The sequence below is a fragment of the Balaenoptera borealis genome, assembly GCF_965194805.1.
Source record: "Balaenoptera borealis genome assembly, chromosome: 4".
NCBI lineage: Eukaryota > Metazoa > Chordata > Mammalia > Artiodactyla > Balaenopteridae > Balaenoptera > Balaenoptera borealis.
Window position 1 is genome coordinate 85,880,729 of NC_138861.1, and position 22,439 is coordinate 85,903,167.

General features: G+C 34.6%; 1 protein-coding gene across 15 annotated transcripts in view; it reads right to left on the bottom strand.

The window, feature by feature from the left end:
• Positions 1–22,439, bottom strand: part of N4BP2 (NEDD4 binding protein 2) — a 107,027-nt gene that overhangs the window by 23,064 nt on the left and 61,524 nt on the right. For 12 of the 15 annotated variants that reach the window (XM_082390406.1, XM_082390397.1, XM_082390411.1 and 9 more), the window contains 5 exons: positions 20,348–20,486; positions 15,796–15,984; positions 14,725–14,893; positions 8,184–8,307; positions 3,476–7,000 (listed from right to left, as the gene is read on the bottom strand). In XM_082390406.1, coding sequence (XP_082246532.1) covers positions 6,955–7,000; positions 8,184–8,307; positions 14,725–14,893; positions 15,796–15,984; positions 20,348–20,486 — 667 coding nt within the window. In that variant the 3' untranslated portion in view covers positions 3,476–6,954. Of the gene's footprint in view, positions 1–3,475; positions 7,001–8,183; positions 8,308–10,277; positions 13,635–14,724; positions 14,894–15,795; positions 15,985–20,347; positions 20,487–22,439 lie in introns of those variants that run through there. The other 3 variants (XM_082390409.1, XM_082390407.1, XM_082390408.1) reach the window with 3 other exon arrangements.

Here is a 22,439-nt window from a genome sequence, read left to right on the forward strand (position 1 = left end):
TTGTAGTGTTTTGTTAGGATTTCTGCATATATGGTCATTAAGAACATAGGATATATCTTTTATGATTATATTTTAATCTATTGTTGACAATGAAGACAGTTTTTACATGTCTGTTTCTGCTCTCTTATCTCTACTAGTTGGCACTCTCGGTGAATTAGTTCCTTGTATGCTTGGTTATTTTTTTCTATTATAAACTGCTTGTTTTCCTTGGAAATAACTTGTGGGATTTTTTTTTTTTTAATCCACCAAGATGAAGGTGTATTCTCCCTGAGAAGATGTGCATTTGCCTCTGCCAGGCAGCTAATGGTGGCATTATCAGGCTGGAACCTCTTCAAACTCAATTCATTGAAGTTTTTTGGACTACCTAGGTCATGTGACTTTGGGCTGCTAATCTGTGAGGGCCAGTAGTGGTTTTAAGTTTTTAAGATTTTTTTTTTTTTTGGTCTCTTGTTCTGCTCAGTGCCAAGGCAACTGAGTCTTTTGCAGTCCAAAAGACTGAGTCCTTGCAGTCTTTTGGCAGTGGGAAAGGGGAGAAGGGAAAAATTACTTCTGATTCATCCCCACTAAGGGTGAAGCCCCTTCAGGTGCTATATTTATGGGGTGTCTCTTAGCCTCCAGGTTTGCTGGCCATTGTCTTTTCTCACTGCTCCCCAATGAGACTTTGAAAGCTGAAGCCAAGGTGACTCATCATGCTCAATGGTGACAGGCTGAAAGCCTTTCCTCTACAATCAAGAACAAGACAACGGTGCCTGCTCTTACCACTCCTACCCAACACGGTACTGAAATCTTAGCTAGAGCAATTATTCAAGAAAAAGAAATAAAAGGCAACCAAATCTGAAAGGAAGAAGTTAAACTGTCTGTTTGCAGATGATATAATCTTAATATAGAAAAGCCTAAACACACCAACAAAAACTGTTAGAACTAATAAAAGAATTCAGTAAAGCTGCAAGATACAAAATCAACATACAAAAAGCAGTTGTGTTTCTATACACTAACAATGAACTATCTGATAAAGAAATAAAGGAAACAACCCCATTTACAATAGCATCAAAAACAATAAAATACTTAGGAATAAATGTAACCAAGGAAGTGAAAGATATGTACACTGAAAACTATAAGAGGTTGATGAAAGAAAACTGAAGACACAAATAAGTGGAAAAATTATCTCATGCTCATTGATCAGAAGAGTTAACATTAAAATGTCCATACTACCCAAAACCATCTATAGATTCATTGCAATCCCTATCAAAATTCCAGTGGCATTTTTCACAGAAACAGAACAAACAATCCTAAAATTTGTATGGAACCACAAAAGATCCTGAATAGCCAAAGCAATCTTGAGAAAGAACAAAGCTGGAGGCATCACACTTCCTGATTTAAAACTACAGTACAAAGCTATAGCAATCATCAAAACAGACACAGACCAACAGAACACAACAGAGAGCCCAGAAATAAACCCACTAACATCTGACAAGGGAGCCAAGAATACTCAAGGGGAAACAGATACTCTCTTCAATAAATGGTGTTAGGAAACCTGGATAGTCACATGCAAAAGAATGAAATTGGACCACTGTCTTACACCAGTCACAAAATTAAATTTAAATTGAGATTACCCAGAGAAGCGCTCCAGAACCTATGAAAGGTACAATTGTATGGTTATACATGTACAAAAGCCATAAATTTGCAGTGTTTAATCTTTTCCCTACAAAAAGTCACTTAAAAATTCAATCAAGAGAGCAAAGTTCAAGTTTACCACCTCCAAAAAGAATTACTTATTCCCCACAATGCTTCCACAATTCTTTATACACAGCTTCTAGTTCTTAGGACATTTACATGTTTACATCTCCCTACCCCAGTTTATTTAGCTTTACATCACTTGTACCAAGTACTGCTTGTACACATGGATGTGATTAATGAATGTTGAAGAAAACACAGAAGTCACTATGCAAATATATTAAGCAGTATCACTAGAAATAACTTATGTACTTAATCTAGTTGCCACAACTGAGTTATTAGATTAAAAGTGATCCCACTAGCAGTTAAATCATCAACTGAAAACCCATTCCATCAGCCATGTTGGTTACTATTTGAATATTTAAGTTTAAATACATACAACTGTGATTTCTTTTTTATTATTCCTAGCACATAGTAGTCATCAACAAAGATCTGTTGAATAAACATGTAAGAACTAATTTTCACATTACTTGCATTCAGTAATCAAAAATGATGTGGCAGAAACCGCTCTTCATTCCCCTAATATACATTCTCTTTCCTCCAAGAGAATGCCCAAATTTTAGCTGAATATTTGGCAGTCTGAAATAAAGACAATTTCCCAGCCTCTCTTGCAGCTAGATGTGACCACATGACTGAGTTCTGGCCAATGAGATGTAAGTGGAAGTGCCCTGTGGCAGCTTCCATAATTCTTCTATAAAAGATCATGGCACTTGCCTATTGCTCCCTTCTTTGTCTTCCCTCCAACAGAACGTAGATGCAATGATCAGAGCTGTAGCCACCCACACTGCTTTAGGAAAATGAGAACCACACCTTGGATATGGTAGAGTGGTGAGCTAAAAGGATCCTAGATCCCCCAAAAAAGTGGAAAGGAGCATGCCCATCAGTCCTGGATTCTCTGTATCTCTGAATTTTAAATTAAGAGAAAAATGAACTTTTTTATCTTTGCCATTGGGAAAATCCATGATACCAGCTTCCCCTGGATAAAGGAGGAAGGCAGATTTATAAACGACAGACTTTCATAGACATATACTGTGGAGCCACATCTCTCTCAGTTGGGGATAATAGGATATTATCTCTTTTTCAGTAATTATTTTTACTGTTATGACAAATGCTGTTGCTCTATACTAGGAGTCAGAGAATCTAAGTTGAAGTCTTACCTCCGTCACTAACTAGGCAAATCAGTCTAAGCTTTTGCAACACACCTATGTAATAAAATTCTCTTGAGTCTTAAAATATAATGTATATGAAAAATGTTCCACCATATAAATCACTATACACAAAATAGTTGATGAGACTGTAAGATACCTGTGGATACAAGCTCTGTCTGTCTCACTTTGTATCCCTAGTAACAAATGCTCAATAAATGTTTGTTGAATAAATATTTTTAAGTCCTTGCTAAATGAGTAAATTATTCTGCTTTGGAGGTGAATAAAGTTCAAAGGTCTTTAATATTAATTAAAGTATTACTTGAATGCTTTAGAGATGCAATTCTTAATTTTGACATCAGTCAAAAGATATAAGGTTATGAAAAGACAAACCTAGCTAACCCATTTACCTGGTTCAAAAGTAGACCCCTATTTGCTATAGCAAAATAATTTAAACTAGAATAAAAGGTGCAGTACAAAAATGAAAATTTTTTGACCCTTTTCCCTTGAAATTACAAAGTTACACATACACATATATTTTAATATTTAAACCACTAACCCTACCACATCAAATGAAGGATATCCTCACGCTAGACAGTGGTTAAAGTATTTTATTAAATTAAGTATGTAATTTTCATATGATTTCATAAGAAATTTTAAAAGCAAAGTTATAAAACATTTTCAATAAAAAAGTACAGAGTTAAGAGCAAAATTACATTTTCTTTATAGTACAAATAAAAGTATTTTGTTTCTTATATACTATCTGAAAATTTTATAATATATTCTCCAACTGACAGCTGCAATATATTTTAATGAGAAGTCTCATGGTTAATTCAATCATTTGTTAATCAGGGTTCATCATTTGGGCCATAAAATTCAATTGCTCAACTTTAAGGAAAATAATAAAATTCATCATCATGTAATGTGAAGTTATAAAAACCTCTTCGGGATGTAGATGTATTCTAGCCTTATTTCTCTAATAAATTCTGCAAAGAGACATTAAGTAACACTGTAAACTTGAATTACATTTTAAAAATAAGCACCATTAACATACATTCTACACAAACTTACTTTACCTTTTAAATGACAATTTTTTTTGGCCACGCAAACATTTAAATCTGTTTTCTTTACCATGTAAATAAAAATAAGCAATATTTAACCACTACACAGAAAAATTATCAAACTTCACCTCAATTGCACAATGGAAAAGCACTTAGAAAAAGCACTTGGAAAAAACAGCACACATTATTTCTGTGTCTTTTTTATACATTTTGTCATTTTCTTAAATTGAGAGCAGTTAAAACATTGTCAGAGCAATTTCCTGAGTTTCAAAGTTTCCAATTTCCAGCTTAGAAATAACCAATCTTGCTTTTATACATGTCCTTTTTCTAAGCATACAAAACACTTGAATTTAAAAAGAAAAAGACCAAAATAAAGGATTGGAAACAATCCAACAGAATTATTTAGCTTTTCTTCTCAAAATGTGTTATAATACACAAGACACTTTAAAGTCAGGATTTCTACTATACAATATGTCCTACATTTAAAGGCCTTAGAATTGCAAGTAGTATTGAAACACTAATAAATTGAAGAAATCTCAACTTGAAAACAATATAGAGATATATGAACAGCCAATAAATGTAAGACAACATGCTTCCATTCTCCTGTTGAAGGAAGGAAATGAATAGCTGGAAATACTGTTAAGAGTCCCCTCAGTCCAACCCCGCTTTCCCTGTGGTTTCCACATTAGTTCTCTTTTTCCCCTGGTACATACTGGTAAGAGACTATTCAAAGACTATAACTGCTACTAAACTCTTCCAAATTACAGAAGTGTTATACTTTTAAAATAATAATAACTTTGCAAAGAGCCATTCTAATAAGCCATATATTAGCACAAATATACCAATACATACATGAAAACTTTGATAATCCCCACATTATCATTAGTTTTGACACACAGGATTTAGAAATGGGCAAAAGAGAAAAATTTGATAATCCTCAAACTCTGTTTACCTTTGGCATACAGGATTTAGAAATAGGCAAAACAAGAAAGGGGCAATTATAAAATTTTCTTTCATAATTATGTGTTGGTTAAACTATGCTACATAGTGGGGTAGGAGGCAGTTTGGTACTAAACAACTTCATAAAAACATTTATGATGCTCAAAGTTTGCCTATATGTTTATGAATGATGATTAAGAAGAAATACCCTAGATTTACCGAAATAAAGCATAAAATTAGAGTTGATACAGTGCAAAACATAGGTTCTTTCATTTGGTTTCTGCCCACAAAATACCCCACCTCTTGTTCTTTTTGACTGCTCCCGCGTCAATCATAATTATAACAAATAATACTGAAATAAGTCTAGCTGAAGTGCTCAAAAATGATGTTTTTTTTAAAACTGGGTAAGGAAATATAAAAACACAGAAAATGAGTATGCAGCTGCACACACTAGAATAATTCTAGGTTTTAGTATTGTTATTCACATTTCTTAAATCGTATCAATTTATACATAGAAAGATTTTATTTCATTAACAGTTGTAGTTTTATAATAAGTTGCTGAAAGGAATTGCTTTATTTTTAGTGTATACAATTCTTCTAGACATCACAAAAAACATAATACCAAACTGTTGGCATTCTTTTCTTTTTTTTAACAAATTACCACAAACATAACAAATGTGAATAATACTTCAATATCAGTCACTATTTCTAAGTAATAAACATATATTTTTATTTTTGTGGAAATAAATTCAATGATATGGCTCTTCTTTTATAAGCATGCTTTCATGTTATATAAAAACATTTTTTGAATTTCATTTTCATTAAAATGTCTGTTCTTTTGGGAAACCATTCTGAAATTCAGGATTCTTTCAGTAATAGCTCAATCCTATCATTCCTGATCCAAATAATTTTTTAAGCCTATCAAAAAGCAATACAATTGTTTGCTAAAATTACATATGTTGAAAATATCCTTCATATCCAAAGTCAAATTTATTTAAGCCAGTGTCTCACATTGGAAAATTATACTTCGCCACACTAAACTTGTGTAAAGGAAATTATAACTGACATACTAACAGGACTTTTTAGCTTACCAAAAAACAGAAGTCAATGAAAGTTTCCTTTCAGAAAGTTGGTTCTTTTTAAAAATAAAGGTAAAAAACTTTTAAATTGTAAGAATTTCTTTTATGATTATATCAAAAATGTTTTCTATATCTATTTAAGTTAATAGGATTTTGACCTACTGTAGTTTAGAAATTACATGCCTCAAATACAAAATATAGCTCTTTAGTACTGTCTTCAATACCACTTACACAGACAGTTCTATAAGACTAGAAGCAGTTTTATAAGACAGCAGCACTTGGTAGATATCTAACCATTTCTCCTTCTCTGAAAACTTGCCTGCCTATGGAAGGTATAAAACTGCAATATAATCTCAGACTCCAACTTTACTCCTAGAAAATGTACACACACAGAACAAAGGAACAAAAGGTAAGAGATCACGATCATATACAAAGCAGAAGAAAGTGCAACAGCATGTCTTCCTTCCTGTAGGATACGGCAAAATGATTTTTTTTGTATTGTTTTGAAATCAAAAAGCACTCAAGTGTTTTTGTTAGATCTCCTTTCTTTCATTACTGCTGGTACTAGTACTTCTTCTTTTTTAAATACAAGCCTTTGAAGGGCATGAACCAGGTCTCAAAGCACTTTAAATACCTCTCATAGAAGCCTTTAAGACTTTACTAAATGTCAAACAACAATTAATATAAAGGTTACATTTTCTGTCTGAGAAAGAATCAGAGCATTTCAATCTTTAAAACTGCAGCTGATAATTTTCTTAGATATTTTGTAATCAGTAAAAATTCTCTTTAATACTTTTAATAGACAACATATTTGGCATGTGATTCAGTAAAAAATTAAACTTCTCTTGAATTTTGAAAAACATAATGTTTTTCTGTTTTATAACTGGACATTACTTCTAATAAAACACACATTTACAGTACAGTTGACTAAATTACTGCAAATAAAACTAATTTTAACCTACAAACCTTCACATTTTTAAGTCAAGGACATTTATTTTACTTTAGCATGACTTTCAAGCACCCAGGTTTAATTTCAGAGAACCTGCAGAAATGAAAAAAAGAGTTATTTTAAAGATAAGAATTTCAAACTGATTAAGAAACATAATCTTGTAATCAATTCAAGTGCCTATGGTAAACATAATATTCACTATCAAAATACTCTCCTTTAAGTTAAATCCAGGACTAATATCTATGCTTATGTTCCTTTTAATCCATTGTCAACATAAATACATGACTAAGGCTGGGGGTTACTCCTAATTTAGTAGTTATTACAATTTAAGATTTTTTAAAATTCTCAAGCCTGAATTTGACCCTCATGAACAACAGCACGCTGTATGAAGGATAAGACGATGTGTGCATTACATTATTTCTATGCATTGTAACAGTACCAAGAAATCTCTAATAGGTAAGTCTGATTCATCAGGCCATGAAATGCTTTCAACTCCCTCACTGTGAAATTTAAAGAAACATGTCTCTAAAACAGATCATTAATCCCAACATGATAATGTTCTGGTCTAACTACTCCTTTTGCAAAAGTAACTCTAAAATGTCATCTATTTTCATGCTCAGAATTAACACTACCATTTTCTATAATATAGCCAACATTTCATTACATGACATAAACAAAATATGCTACACTCATTGAAACTAGAAGTAAGGGAAGGAGGGTACTTAGATTCCTCATAACCACTTAATGAAAAAGGACATTTCATGTTTGCCAGCTAAGATCAATAATGGCACTTAATTTATAAAGATGTATAAATTCGTAACTGACTGGAGATTTCCACTAATGCTTAAATACATCCAAATTATAACCACATTTTAGCAGAAGCTCCAACTCCTTCCAAAATCCATAGACATGTTATTTCTTTTCAAAGGAATTAATTAAACAGCAACCTTAAACTATGATATGTATAATCTAACTACCTTGAATGATACATTATCAAAAAAACACAAATACACTTATTTTCTTTTAGATTTTTAATTTATGATAGAAATAGTTTTGTCGAATGATTACTTCAACAACAAACAATTTTCTTTCATTTCTGGTTTAGTGGACATCATAAATCTAGAAAGGAATGTTATAATCTAGTCATGAATTTACGGCTAGAATCAGATGGTTAAATTTAGTTAACTATTTTAACAAATTGTTCTGAGCAAACTATTAGTGTTTACCATCTGCATATGGGCAACTGCCATTATCGATAACAGAAATCTATACTCACCTGAAGCTATGGCTTGTGAGGTATTTAATGACAGCTGGTTTGATGCGAGCAACTCCTCCCTGGCTGTGGTTTCCTCTCCCCGTAATCACAGAGAGATAGGGCTTACCACCATTCTGCTTAAATTCTGTTACAACAGGAATTGGAACCGTCAAAACTGATCTATCTTACCTTCTCAACAGAAAACAAACCTTTACTCAAACACGTATGAAATAATTTTCATGAGGATTTAGAGATTTATCACTTCAAAAATCCCCAAATTAATGTTTTTAAATGTACTGTTTCATCTGCACCTTAAGTATGGAAGCTTCCTAGCAACTCATCCACCTAAAGACTCAAGTGGGACCTCTCCTGTGGGGAGAGAGATTTCCATGTACTATCAGAATTTCTCTCTGAAATAATGATGACAACAATAATATTAACGATACTTAACAATTATTACACACATGGAGTCAGGCACTGCTTTAAGTGACTTATATTTATTAACTAAGAATCTTTACAACAACTCTATTACTCTGAAGCCACCCAGCTTTGGTCTGATTAGCAGCTCTGCCACTAAATGACTGTGTGATAGGACCATGGACAATTACTTAGCCTATCTGTGCCTATTTCCTTATCAATAAAATGGGGTATAAGGCAACTGCTTTATAGAATATCATCCTCAGGAACAGCCATTAGCAAATCCACTAATTAGAGCATGGACTGCAGTCTTACTGCTAAAGATAATCAATTATTAACTTAAGAAACTCTTCCAAACAGATGATTTTAAAATATCGAATGAACCTGAGACTCTTAAAAGACCACAGCTCCTGCTTTGGAAATGACCTTGTGAAAATCAAGTATATAAATCCTGAAAGTCAGTAATAGCTACAATAAAATAACAAAAAAACCCTGTTAATAATAGGAATTGATTTAATAATTCAATAGATACTTGTTCCTCAGTTATAAATAGCACAAGTTTTGACTTTTAGCATAAAATACATATACACATAAACATTCCATATTCTGCTCAGTAAGTTGCCCTAAGACTCCATCAGATCCACAAACAGATTGTTTTTCGAGTCTCATATCTCCAGGGCAATATTTGGACTAGAATTTTAGTGGATATGTTGCTCCTGCATTTATACTTCCTTCTTTGCTTAAGATCCACCTCCATAACTCCAAGCAACATTTTGTTCAAAATTCAACTCTCTCTGGGTGATGGCTATACACGGGTATTCACTTTGTAAAAAGTTTTTACGCTATACAATAATCATTTGTGCATTGTTCTTTATGTATGTGATATTACAAATAAATGCTTACTTTAAAAAAAAAACTCTCAACTAACCATAATTCAGCTCTCATCACTCCTTCACTACCGCTCCTCTCATCAGTTAAGTCAGTTATTTACATCATTTCACCTTTCAACAGTTTACTTACTGCTCTGAAAATGTTCTCACATGCCTCAAAGTAGGGTGTCAGAGGATGTTTATTGAATGAATTAATATAATATGCTCAGGTTCCCAAATTTCAGGTTAATCCTGCTTATCACCTTTTTAAACTGATTTTTAAGCATATCTCAGGTTTCTTATCATTTCAACTGTAAATATTTCAGTATGTATTCAAAAAGGACTCTTTAAAAAAAACATAACCACAATGTCACCATCATATGGTACAAAGTTAAAAATAGTTCCTTAATATGTTTCTAAAAATGGCTAAAAATGTCTCCCAGTAGTCTCAAAAAAATGTTTTTACTGTGATTTGTTTGAATCAGGGTTGAAACAAGTCCACACATTGTATTTGGTTGATATATTTCTTAACTTTTAATCTAAAGGTTCTCCTTCCCCCTGTGTGTGTGTGTGCGTGCGCTTTCTTTTCTTATCTTTATTTTTTACAATTTGTGGAAAAAATGAGATCATTTATCCTAGATATTTACAGTCTGGATTTTGCTGACTGTATCCCCATGGTGCCATCTAACATGTTCCTCTGTTCCCTATAAATCTGTATAAAGTAGTAGTCAGATCTAAAGGCTTTACCTGTTTCTGGTTATTTGGGGGCAAAAGAAGCTTCATGAGTAGTAGTGGTGTATATTTCAATAAGAAGACACAAAAGGGTCAGATATCTTTTTTTTTTTTTTAATTCATCCCCAATTTTGACAATCATCTTTTATGACTAAAAGCAATGCGGGGCAGAGCCACAGATTTTTCCCCTGGACACATTTCTATTCAACAATACTACCATCTGCTGGTGATGTCAGTAACTACAGGCTACCACAGGTAGCACGCACAAGATGGGCTTTGGCTTCCAAAAAGGGTTTGTATCTTGGGTCTGATCCAGTATCACCTTACACAAATTATTTAACACTTTTATTCTCATAATTTTTTCTATTGAGATAAAATTCACCTAACATAAAATTCATGATTTTAAAATGTACAATTCAGTAGTTTTTAGTACATTATTACAATGTTGTGTAACCATCAACACGATCTAATTCCAGAACATTCCATCACCTCAAAAAGAAATTCTGTTCCTGTTAGCAGTCAATCTCCATCCCCCCCTTTCCAGTCCCAGCAAACATTAATGTACTTTCTGTTTCTATTGATCTGCCCATTCTAGACATTTCATGTACAATAAATGGAAATCGTGTAATATGTGGCCCTTTGTATCTGGCTTCTTTCACACTGCATAATGTTTACAAAGTTCATCCATGTTGTAGCACATATCAGCATTTCATTCCTTTTTATGGCTGAATTATATTCCATTGTATGGATATACCACATTTTGTCCATTCACCAGTTGATAGATTTGGGTTGTTTCCACCTTTTGGCTATTATGAACATTCGTGTACCAGCTTTTGTGTGGATGAATTGTGTTTTCAGTTCTCTTGTGTACAAACCTAGGAGCAGAACTGCTGGGTCATATGGTAGCTCTGTGTTTAATCTTTCAAGGAATGTCAACCTTTTCCACAGTGGTTGTACCATTTAACATTCCCACCAGCAATATATGAGGGTTCCAATTCTCTATATCCTTACCGACACTTACTATTTTCCACTTTATTAAACTATTTATACCATCAGTTTCCTTATCTATAAAATGAGAGGAGTACCTACCCTTTATTCAGTCATTTATTCAAAAGTTTTTTAAAGTGGTGAATGAAAGGTTCAATATACAATAATGATTCAATAATCATCACTGACTCAATTCTTGGCCAAAAAGATGGACATTTAATAATCAATTATACAGCAAGCTTTTTATAAGTACTGTGATACAGAGGAGTACTATGAGAGGCTTTCAATAGGGAGCCTAATTTAATCTGGAGGTCAACAAATGATAATGTAGATAAACATAAAGAAAAGGAGAAGAAGCAAAACACGAGATGAGAATGTAGAGACAGGACAAGGAACAATTATGTAGGGATCTGGGAATTTATGCTAAATGAAACATAGCAACCTGAACTTTCTTATCACAATGCTAACCATTTATGTAACTATTTATTCAATGTCATCTATCCTACTAGATGGCAAACTCCATAAAGACAGAGATTGTGTGTCTTTTTCACTGCTTTATCCCTGATGTCTAGAATATAGAAGATAATCAAATTTTATTGAGTAAATGATTTACTCATCCTCTATAGACAAAATATTCCCTTATAATACTTCCATATAATACTTCTGCTTTTCTTTTCTCCAGATTAAATAATATATTTAAACCACTCTTAAATTTTCTCTTTTCTAATCTTTATTGTTGTTGTTTTCTAGTTCTTTCTCCAAGATTTTCAAAATTCTATTTAAAAAACAACTGGGGGAGGGGGATCCTCTACTTTATCAAAGAATGTCTGCTAATAAACAGAGAAGGAACACAAATTATAAAACACCATTATGAGAACTTCCCTGGTAGCGCAGTGGTTAAGAATCCTCCTGCCAATGCAGGGGACATGGGTTTGATCCCTGGTCCTGGAAGATCCCACATGCCGCGGAGCAACTAAGCCCGTGCGCCACAACCACTGAGCCTGCGCTCTAGAGCCCGTGAGCCACAACTACAGAGCCCGCATGCGACAACTACTGAAGCCCGCGTGCCTACAGCCAGTGCTCTGCAACGAGAAGCCACCGCAACTAGAGAAAGCCCACGTGCAACAACGAAGACCCAACACAGCCAAAAATAAATAAATTTTTAAAAATTAATAAATTAATAAATTTTTTTAAAAACACCATTATGTAACCACCAATATAATAATTGATTCAGACAAGGATTATCTGTGGATGCTAAAATCATTAGGCAAAATGAGAACAGTTATTCACACAGTCACAAAGTATCAATCACCAATATTTACTAATTGATTACAAAGGGAAAAAAGGTATATTTACAAAGCAAAATCTGATATGATAGAGTCCCACATTAAGCTAAGAAATCAAACTTAACACCACCAATACTGGGGCAAACTGACCATATATGTCTCTTGATTAGTTCACCAAGGATGACCTAACATCTCCTATGCAGTATTTTCACCAAGAAAATTTTAAACTGAATCTAATCATGAAGAAACAATCAAGACAAATTAAAATTGTAGGGCAATCTACCAAACAACTGGCGTGGAGTCTTTAAAAATGTCAATAACATGGAAAACAAAAAACAGACTGAGGAAGTCTTCTATATTATAGGAGGTTACAGATTTGGGACAATCAACTAGAATATATGATGCACGACTAGATCCTGGATTGGGGGTGGAACATGGCACAGCTACACAGGACATTTCCATATAACTGGAAAAATCTAAATATGGCCTGTATATTAGACAACATCTTTATAACAATGTTAAATATCGTAAAAGTGATAATGTATTGTGATTATGTAGGAGAATGAATTTGTCCTGAAGAGATAAACATGCTGAGGTATGCGAAAGTAAAGCACCACAATGTTTAATGAGACTTATTCTCAAATGGTTCAGCAGAAAGAAATTCTAGAGAGATAAACAAATATGGCCAAATGTTGATGACTGATCAATCTAGGTAAAGGATATATGTGCAAATCATATATTGTACAAAATTTGTACAATATGTATATTGTACAATTCTTTCAACTTCTCTGCAGGTTTTTAATTTTTCAATATAAAAAGCTAGGAAAAAGGATAGTGATAAGAGTACACATGTTGATATGCAAAATAAAGCTCACTGCAACATTATAATTAAACGTCCATCAATAGAGGGATGGATACATTATGATAAGGTCATACAATACTACACAGCAGTTATAATAAAAAAAAAAAACTCAATCCGTCTAGATGAGTATATCTTGAAAACTGTATTGGGTAAAAATAAAATAAGTGGCTTGGCTGACGATATAGTGTGACACCATGTATGTTCATTTTTTAAAACTCACAAAAAGGATACTATAGACCAATTATGGATGAATGTACGATACACGTAGTAAAGGTATTTTCAAAACTGGCCAGGATGATGCAGACCAAACTGAAGGATGCTGATTTCCATCAGAAAGGGAGAGAAGAAAGAGAAAAGGATTGGGGATAATGCTAAGGGAGGAACAAAATATATATATATATATATATATATATATATATATGGAGCACATACAGTAAAATGTTATCACTTGTTACTTACATTCATGGGTACAGGTGTTCGTTATTTTACTCGCAACTTTTTCAATGTGGTTTTCATGATAAACTTTTTATATCAAATATATTTAATCAAGCATTTAATTACAACTGAATTGTAAAACCTATATGTGCTGAACTGATAAACCTATATAACGTATAGTATAAAACTTTCTAAAATATATGTAAATTAATTAACCAGAACAATACAGCTATCAATGACAGAGCAGTATTATGGAACCACAGGGTAATAACTGAGGCATGGATTCCATGTCTCCACAATAAAATGTAAGACAAAGAGAAAGCCAAGTTGAGAATTCAAAAATATCCTAGTAGTGCTAAGAGGAGACGACTCCCTAGTATTAGAGTACAACAGACTGAATTTTCCCAAGTGCTACCATCTGGTGATGAAAAGGAAACAAGATGATAAACCAACAAGATACGTTAACGTATATAAAGTACACGATATTGATTGTAAGAGGCAGGCAGTAGCATTCCTACTGACCCGCAAAGACAAAATACAAGCAGAAAGGGAGAAGGGCATACCACCATAATGCAAACACTCAGAAATCCTGCCTTTATGATAATTCTATAAAAATCCTATCACCTAATTTACTTCTGCATTTTATTAAACATCTGTTGAGCAACTGACATCTAATAAGTATCTATTAGCTTTAATAAATGTCTACTGAACAAAGATGTATTACATTCCTGAATGGTCCAGAGGAATCTCAGATTACATCATGCCCTCCCTTTGACAATTATAACAAAGGAATACAAACATAACTGAAACAGGAAAATAAAAATGTTAATGGACATGGCAGTTAGAATTCTTTCCCAAGGTTTTCTTGAAGAATGAATCTAATACAAACATCTATAAATGTGGCACAGATATCCTCAGCCTGCACATTCAGACTCCCTTGAATTTGTGAAAATCTGTCATGACTATAGTCCTACCTTCAGTTTTCTGCTGTAAAACTGTCATCAAATGTTCTATAGCCTCATCCACATGCAGCCCATGGAGGTCTAAAACATTCTGTGGCAGCAGGGAGGCATTGACTTTCTCAAAGATCTCCACAGCAGCAAGGTGATTGGCTTCTTTCATCTTCTGCTCATGGAGACTACCCTTTAATTATAAACATATCATCAGTAATCACTTTTGATATCTGCTACTTAGTAAGCAATGAGGAAACAAATAGTGCCCCAAATAAAAGGAAGAACAAAAAAGGCAACAACAAATGTAAAATTTTAAATAATGCAATGGGCTAATATGCAAGAATGCACCAAAATTTAGGTGAATTTCAGTGGACTAATAACATAGTTCTTAAACTACTAAATCATCATTTCTAACACATTCTCTGATCCAAAAATCATAGGAAAGGGACACTTAAATAAACAACACACATCTCAAGAAGGAATCCACTGGTTTATCTTTTGATAATCCCGAGTCTCAACCCTTTAAAACCTTGTAGTTACCCCTGAAGTCATCCCTCAAGGTTTTTGCCATTATTGCTCACAAGGTTATACCGGTTTGACACCTTTTTCTGCTCCATCATAAAAAAGTAAGCGATATGGAACCACAAAAAACAGAAAGTAAATCAATCAGGTTTCTTGTAATACCATGCCGAATGAGCCCAGGTAGAAATTTTACTTCCCTGAAAGATATTAATGTAACTTTCTTTTTCTGACTATGACAGTGATACACAACTTAAAATTCAAGCATGATAGAAAGCACAAGACCTCTGTAATCCCACCCTGGGATGGCCAATATTAACATTCTGCTTCCTTTCCTCCAGAAAATTCGTATCTGTTTAGAAGCAGTACTGAATGAGAGAATCCAACCTAAAAGAAAATATGGACTGTCGGAATTCTCAGAACCATACATTTCTTAGATATTAGGATACTTTATATCACTTATACAATGTACATTCCCCAGAATAACTTAATCAAGTCACAGTATGAGTATTATCTGTGTCAAGATTATTCAGACGTTGTAAGTGACAAAGAAAAAATAATTTTCCTCTTTACTTGCTGGGCATAAAACGTGGCAACATTTTTCTTCCCCATCCGATAAGCTTCTTTTGCCTTGCTATAGCATTCTATCCTCTTCTGCTGGTGCAGGAAAGCCTCTGCCCTGTAGTCATCATACTCTGGGTACTCAAAATCCTGGAAAGATGGCTCGCTTGGTATATCTTCAGTCTCTTTCAATTTCTTTGCCTTTAAGGTGTTACACAATAAGTAAAATACGAACGAAAGTAGAAAGCACAAACTTTACCTTCAAAAAAATGTACATGAAAACTGGGCTCTACTGATTTTTATCTTTCTTCTTAAAAAACAGACTCTCCCTACTGTCTATCTAGTAAGTCATGCACTTAGCAACTATTGTTAACCTTTTCATGACATAAGGGTACTCCTTCTTTAACCATTCTTATCTTAGAAGATGTTAAAAAGTTCTCTAAAATTATGAAAATTAAAAAAAAAATCAAGCCAAAAGAGAGAATACAAGATATTCAAGGAATAATGCTCATTTATCTAATGCAATATTTTCCAAATTTTAGTTTGTAAATCCATTCAAAGGATCAGTCCAACCACTGAAGGCAGTAATGGCATATTTCAATATTTTTAAAAAACCAATTGATAAAGTAATTGAATAATATTCTTGTTAAAACAGAAAGGCATGTGGAGTAACCATGCCTTATAGTAGGTAGAAAATCATAAGGAGGTTTATGGGCAGTTTTCAATCAGCTGACTACCAACTAGCCGCTATGGTAGTGTTGACTTTTTGAGTTTTCTGAAATATCATCAAGTAGTTGTTACCCATATGGGACCTTAAATTAAAGAAACTAAACTAACTCTAATTTAAAACACAAGGTTAATGAAAATAATAATTATTACACAAATATGCCTCAACGCTCTCCACCAAATAGAAAAGAATAAAATAAACGCGTCACCATATTCCTAACTCATTACCACAGTCAAAAATCTGTAAATATACAGTCAATTTATTTTTTGCAACAAACGCAAGGCTCTCTCTTACCTAAGAATATTCATAGGACCTACATCCTTATGTCACGCTCAGTAGTAAATAATCACAAGCTTCTTTCATATTAACGTTTAAATATTCTGTGAGTATATGGCTTGCATCCCTGATAAAATCAAAGATTTTCCAGGGAGAGGATAATAAAAACACTTTCTATGACCTTTAAAAAGCCCATAGTGCCTAACAATATGGACATAAACATTTCATAGCTTTAAAGCCTCTCTCTGTTGGTGTTCATACTAAAAAATGCAAATTACATTTGGTTCTCTGGGAAGGGACCCTTCATTTCTTATTTTTAAAAAAGAAAAAACAGGGAATTCCCTGGCGGTCCAGTGGTTAGGACTCGGCACTTTCACTGCCAGAGGCCGGGGTTCAATCCCTAGTGGGGCAACCAAGATCCCGCAAGCCACATGGCGTGGCCAAAAACAGACAGTACATAATGAGAGATACTTTATCAAATAGCTACTCTCTTTTAAAATAAAACCAAAATTTATTTTTACAACCCTTTCATAGTGATGTGGTTTACTATAACTTCATTAACAAGGGCCAAGTGAAATACATGCTGCCTAAGAATTTATGTAATTAGTGTCACTTGAAAGCGTGATGTACTATTATACCAAAACCATTTCCAATGGTAACAAACTTGCAAATTTTATTAAAAGCTAAAGGGAAAAAGTAGTAGTATTAATAAAACACAGTTTTAAATAAATGTTAGTTTCTTGAACAAAGCAGATAAACCAAAATGTTACTGGTATCATGATACTCCCCTTTAGTATCTCTGATCCCTTGGGATCCTGGGATATCAAAGACAGACTATTCTGCTCACAAATCTTAAAAGATTTTTATCAGTGTTGTGACACCTACCTACGTTTTTTTGAGAAAGGCTTAGAATAATCTCCAGTATAACTTACCCAAATTTACGTTCTGGCCAACATTTACACAACTCACAAAATCCCTTTTCTGATTCCAACATTTTCTAACCATCTCCCACTTTGAGCAAGCACACTTTGTCCCCGTCACTTCCTCTATCGCCATAATGACCAAGAGTGCCTTGCTCTATTATCCGGTGAAAAAGTAATCTTCATTCCCAGTTTGGCACTGAAGGTCTCATCATCATCTTGTACACTCCCTGAATCTTATAATATACTGCACCTATCCATGATGAACACAGGCATCAGTGGTATCACTTGGTTCCTGCTCCGTGTACACACTAACAGATCACATGAAAACCAAAATTACCTAAGTTCTACATATCAGCTAAGTGATGGTGAAATATTCAAAGAACAAAGGCAACACACAAGTGGTGCTCCACTATCCCTGAGTGGTCTTATTAATAAGTAAGTATAGCAGGATGATTGAGGACTGTTTAAAAAAGAAAAAAAAGCCTAAAATGAATACAAGATTAATATACAAAATCAACTGTATTTCTATGTATTTGCAATGTACTATCCAAAAATAAAATTAAGAAACCAATTTCATTTATAATAGCATCAAAAAAACTAAAATGCTTAGAAATAAATTTTTAAAAAGGCATGTAAAACTTATACTCAAAACTACAACACACTGTTGAATGAAATTAAGAGGACCTAAATAAATCGAAAGGTACTCCATATTCATGAATTGGAAGACAATATTGTTAAGATTGCAATACTCCTCAAATTGATCCACAGGCTCAACACAATCCCCATGAAAATTCCAACTGGCTTCTTTGCAGAAATTGACAAGCTGATCCTAAAATTCACATGGAAATGCAAGGGGGCCAGACTAGACAAAATAATCCTGAAAATAGTTGAAAACTCACACTTCCTAATTTCAAAACTTACTACAAAGCTACAGTAATCAAGACTGCGGTACTGGCATAATGAGAGACATACAGATCAACAGAATGAAACTGAGAGTCTAGTGATAAATTTATAGTCAATTCATTTTCAACTAGGGTGCTAAGAAAATTCAATGGGGAAAAGCAGTCTTTGCAACAAGTGGTGCTGTAACAACTGGATATCCACATGCAAGAGAATGAACCTGGACCCCTATCTCACACCATATACAAAAATTAACCCAAAATAGATCAAAGCTCTAAATGTAAGCATTAAAACTATAAAACTCTTAGAAGAAAACTCAGGTGTAAGTCCTCATGACCTTGGATTAGGCAATAGTTTCTTAGATATGACACCAAAAGTACATCCAACAAAAGAAAAAAGAAGAATTGCACGTGATCAATTTTTAAAACTTTTGTGCTTCAAAGGACATCATCAAAAAAGTGAAAAGACAACCCTTGGAACGGGAAAAATTCTGCAAGTCATATGTCTGATAAGGGTCTTGTATGTAGACTATATAAAAATTCATACAACTAGAGAATTTTTTAATTGTAATGGGTAATGGATATTAATAGACATTTCTTCAAAGAAGATATACAAATGGCCAATAAGCACATGAAAAGATGCTCAACATCACCAGTAATCAGGGAAATGCAAATCAAAATCACAATGAGATACCACTTCTGTATTAGCCACGTCTTTTATTTCCTGTATTCTGATGCTTTGACATCTGGGGCCTTGCTGACCCCTGGAGACACAGCACCCACCACCTTGGGGTTAGCTAATTCCTAGAGATAGGAAACAACTCACTTGCTAGAACACTTTATATATGCAAACCATCCAATCTAGAGCCCATACCCCCAACTACCTTCTTTATGGGGCTCTCACTCTCTGGCCACCATCTATATACCCTGATCACCGAAGCCAGGTACCAGAAGACTAGGGACAGTTCCTATGCCCCAGAGCCTGCTGAAATTATTCAAACTAGTCCATCCTAAACCTGCTTATTACTCTGCCTTGCCCAGTCCTTCCCGCAGACACCACAAAAAAGGCTCTTGCCCACGTTTCCCCCCTACTTCCTTTGCCTCCTTGACCCTGGTGCTTCCTCATGTGGCTTTGGGCCATGCCTCCCATTTCTAGGGATCTGTGAGTATAATAAACTTCCTTCACAACATTTCCATCTCTGGGTGTCTTACCATACCTGATTAAAACAAATCCCAGTACCCATAAAACAACTTCACACCCACTAGGATGGCTATAATCAAAAAGACAGATGATAACAAGTGTCAGAGAGGATGTGGGGAAATTGTAACCCTCATACACTGCTGATGGAAATGCAAAAGAATGTAGCCATTTGGGGAAAATGCTTGGTAGCTTCTCAAATGGCTAAACATTGCCACCCACATTATTTATGCCCTAAGACCCATCATATTACACCCACTGCTATTCAATCAAGCCTCATACTCTACTGTATAGTCTACACATAAAAAGTTACAGAAATTCCAATGCTTGTTGTGCACAAAGGCTTTAAAGAAAAAAATATAATCAGCCATAAATTCACTATTTTGAGCAAACAGATATTCTAAACCAAATATGCTATTGGTGGTTAAATTTCCAGTCTATGAAAAATGGTGAGAAATAATCATTAAACTATCTAACAAACCAATGATATTTTCACACACAATTATTTACCATTACTGTAAAAAATTAAGTAGCTCTATACCTTTTTCTCCTTAGACTTCTGTGCAGTATGAGAAGTGACATTCTCATTTTGGTGAACAAACTCTTGTGCTACCACCGTTTTTACAGGGTCTCCTTCAAGAACACAATTTAGAAATTGCACTGTGTGTTCTAATGAATAGCTGTAGAGAGTTGAAGTACAAATATGAGGTCAATAAATGAAAATAAAAGTTATGTGGAAACATTAACATAAGCAATCTTTCAAAATCTTAGAAGAATATGAAAAATTGGCTCACTTCTAAGTTTTAAACATGAAAATTAAATGCTCATTGTGTATCTCAAGACTCAAGAATGAACAGAGGGAAAGTGTCAAGTTAGAGGCTCTCAAAAACTAATTTTTTAAATGAATACCAAAAAGTAACATATTGATAATTAATTCATTTTCTTATCTTTTATTCCAGGTAAATTTTCCACAAATCTTTCTTTCATCTAATCACCTATACTTAAGTCCCTTGTTGGATTCACACATGGTTTCAGTTTCCTTCAAACATCAAAAACAGACAATAGGGGCTTCCCTGGTGGCGCAGTGGTTGAGAATCTGCCTGCCAATGCAGGGGACACGGGTTCGAGCCCTGGTCTGGGAAGATCCCACATGCTGCGGAGCAACTGGGCCCGTGAACCACAGCTGCTGAGCCTGCGCGTCTGGAGCCTGTGCTCCGCAACAAGAGAGGCCGCGATACTGAGAGGCCCGCGCACCGCGATGAAGAGTGGCCCCCGCTTGCCTCAACTGGAGAGAGCCCTCGCACAGAAACGAAGACCCAACGCAGACAAAAATAAATAAATAAATAAATAAATAAATAAATAAAAACAGACAATAAATCCTTTAACTGACATTTTTATCCTGTCAAATTTTACATTTTACTTATACCATGGCGTTCTAGTGAAAGAAATTCTAAGCAGGGATATAGAAAGGAAAAACTAAAACACTACCTTACCTCCCACCCCTATATTATTTAGGCATATTTTCATGGTGATACTATATTATGTGGAATATGAAATTCTACAAAATTTGACAAACACCTGAAACGCTAATGTCCCCGTATCCAAAGAAACTCATTCCAAAGCAAATTATAAATGATTTTATACTGCTCATTATTTCAGACTATTTATGCCTCTGATCTTTTCCAATGGCCAGATAATGAAGAGCTGACCACAAAGGACTGTTTTTGAAATGTGATAAATAGTTATCCAAAATACTGTGATATTTTGCTCTTCTTCAATTTATTAAAGATAACCCTTGAAGGGGAACCATTTGGGACTACCAATTCTCCTTGAGCACTCTCATCTTGCCGCCTCACATATGCTCAACAAATAGGGGTTTCTAGGGGCTAGAAGCTACCAGAAATTAACCACATCCTAACTAGTTCTTAAAATCACCTGGCTTGCCCACTCCTAGGGCTGGAAGCCAGTCTCCACCACAGGTGCTGTTAGCAGTGCATGGCCCTGGAAGATGACACTGCAGGCATATACTGCAGTAACTGAACGAACCTACCCTTCTTACCGGGGTGAAACTGAAGCTACTGGTAACTGAGACAATTATCCAGCTGTTGGCAGACAAATGGAGCAAATGGAGGTAATCATTTAATACCATAATACCTGCCCCAAGGGGCCTGACTGACCAATCACTCTAAGCATCGAGAGGAAGGACTCAACTCAGTCCCCTTACCTTGCCTGGGGAACCACAACTCTGGGTAATCTCACATCAGGGCTTCTTGCCCTAGGTCCCCATAGAAGAGAGTTGCCATTGCCATATGCCAGCACCACCCTCCTAACCCCCAGTGCCTTGGGATATTTTAACACATAACTCTAAGAAAACAGCTGTTTAGGTAGCAAAAATAAATAGAAAAGTTGTGGATTGAAATAATACCATGAAAAACTTGATTCAAGAGACATATTTAGAACTCTGCATACTCAGCAGAAAATATTCTTTTTCAAAAGCACTTTCAGGGACTTCCCTGGTGGTCCAGTGGTTGCGAATCCACCTTCCAATTGCAGGGGACGTGGGTTCAATCCCTGGTCAGGAACTAAGATCCCACAGACCGCGGGGCAACTAAGCCCACGTGCCGCAACTACTG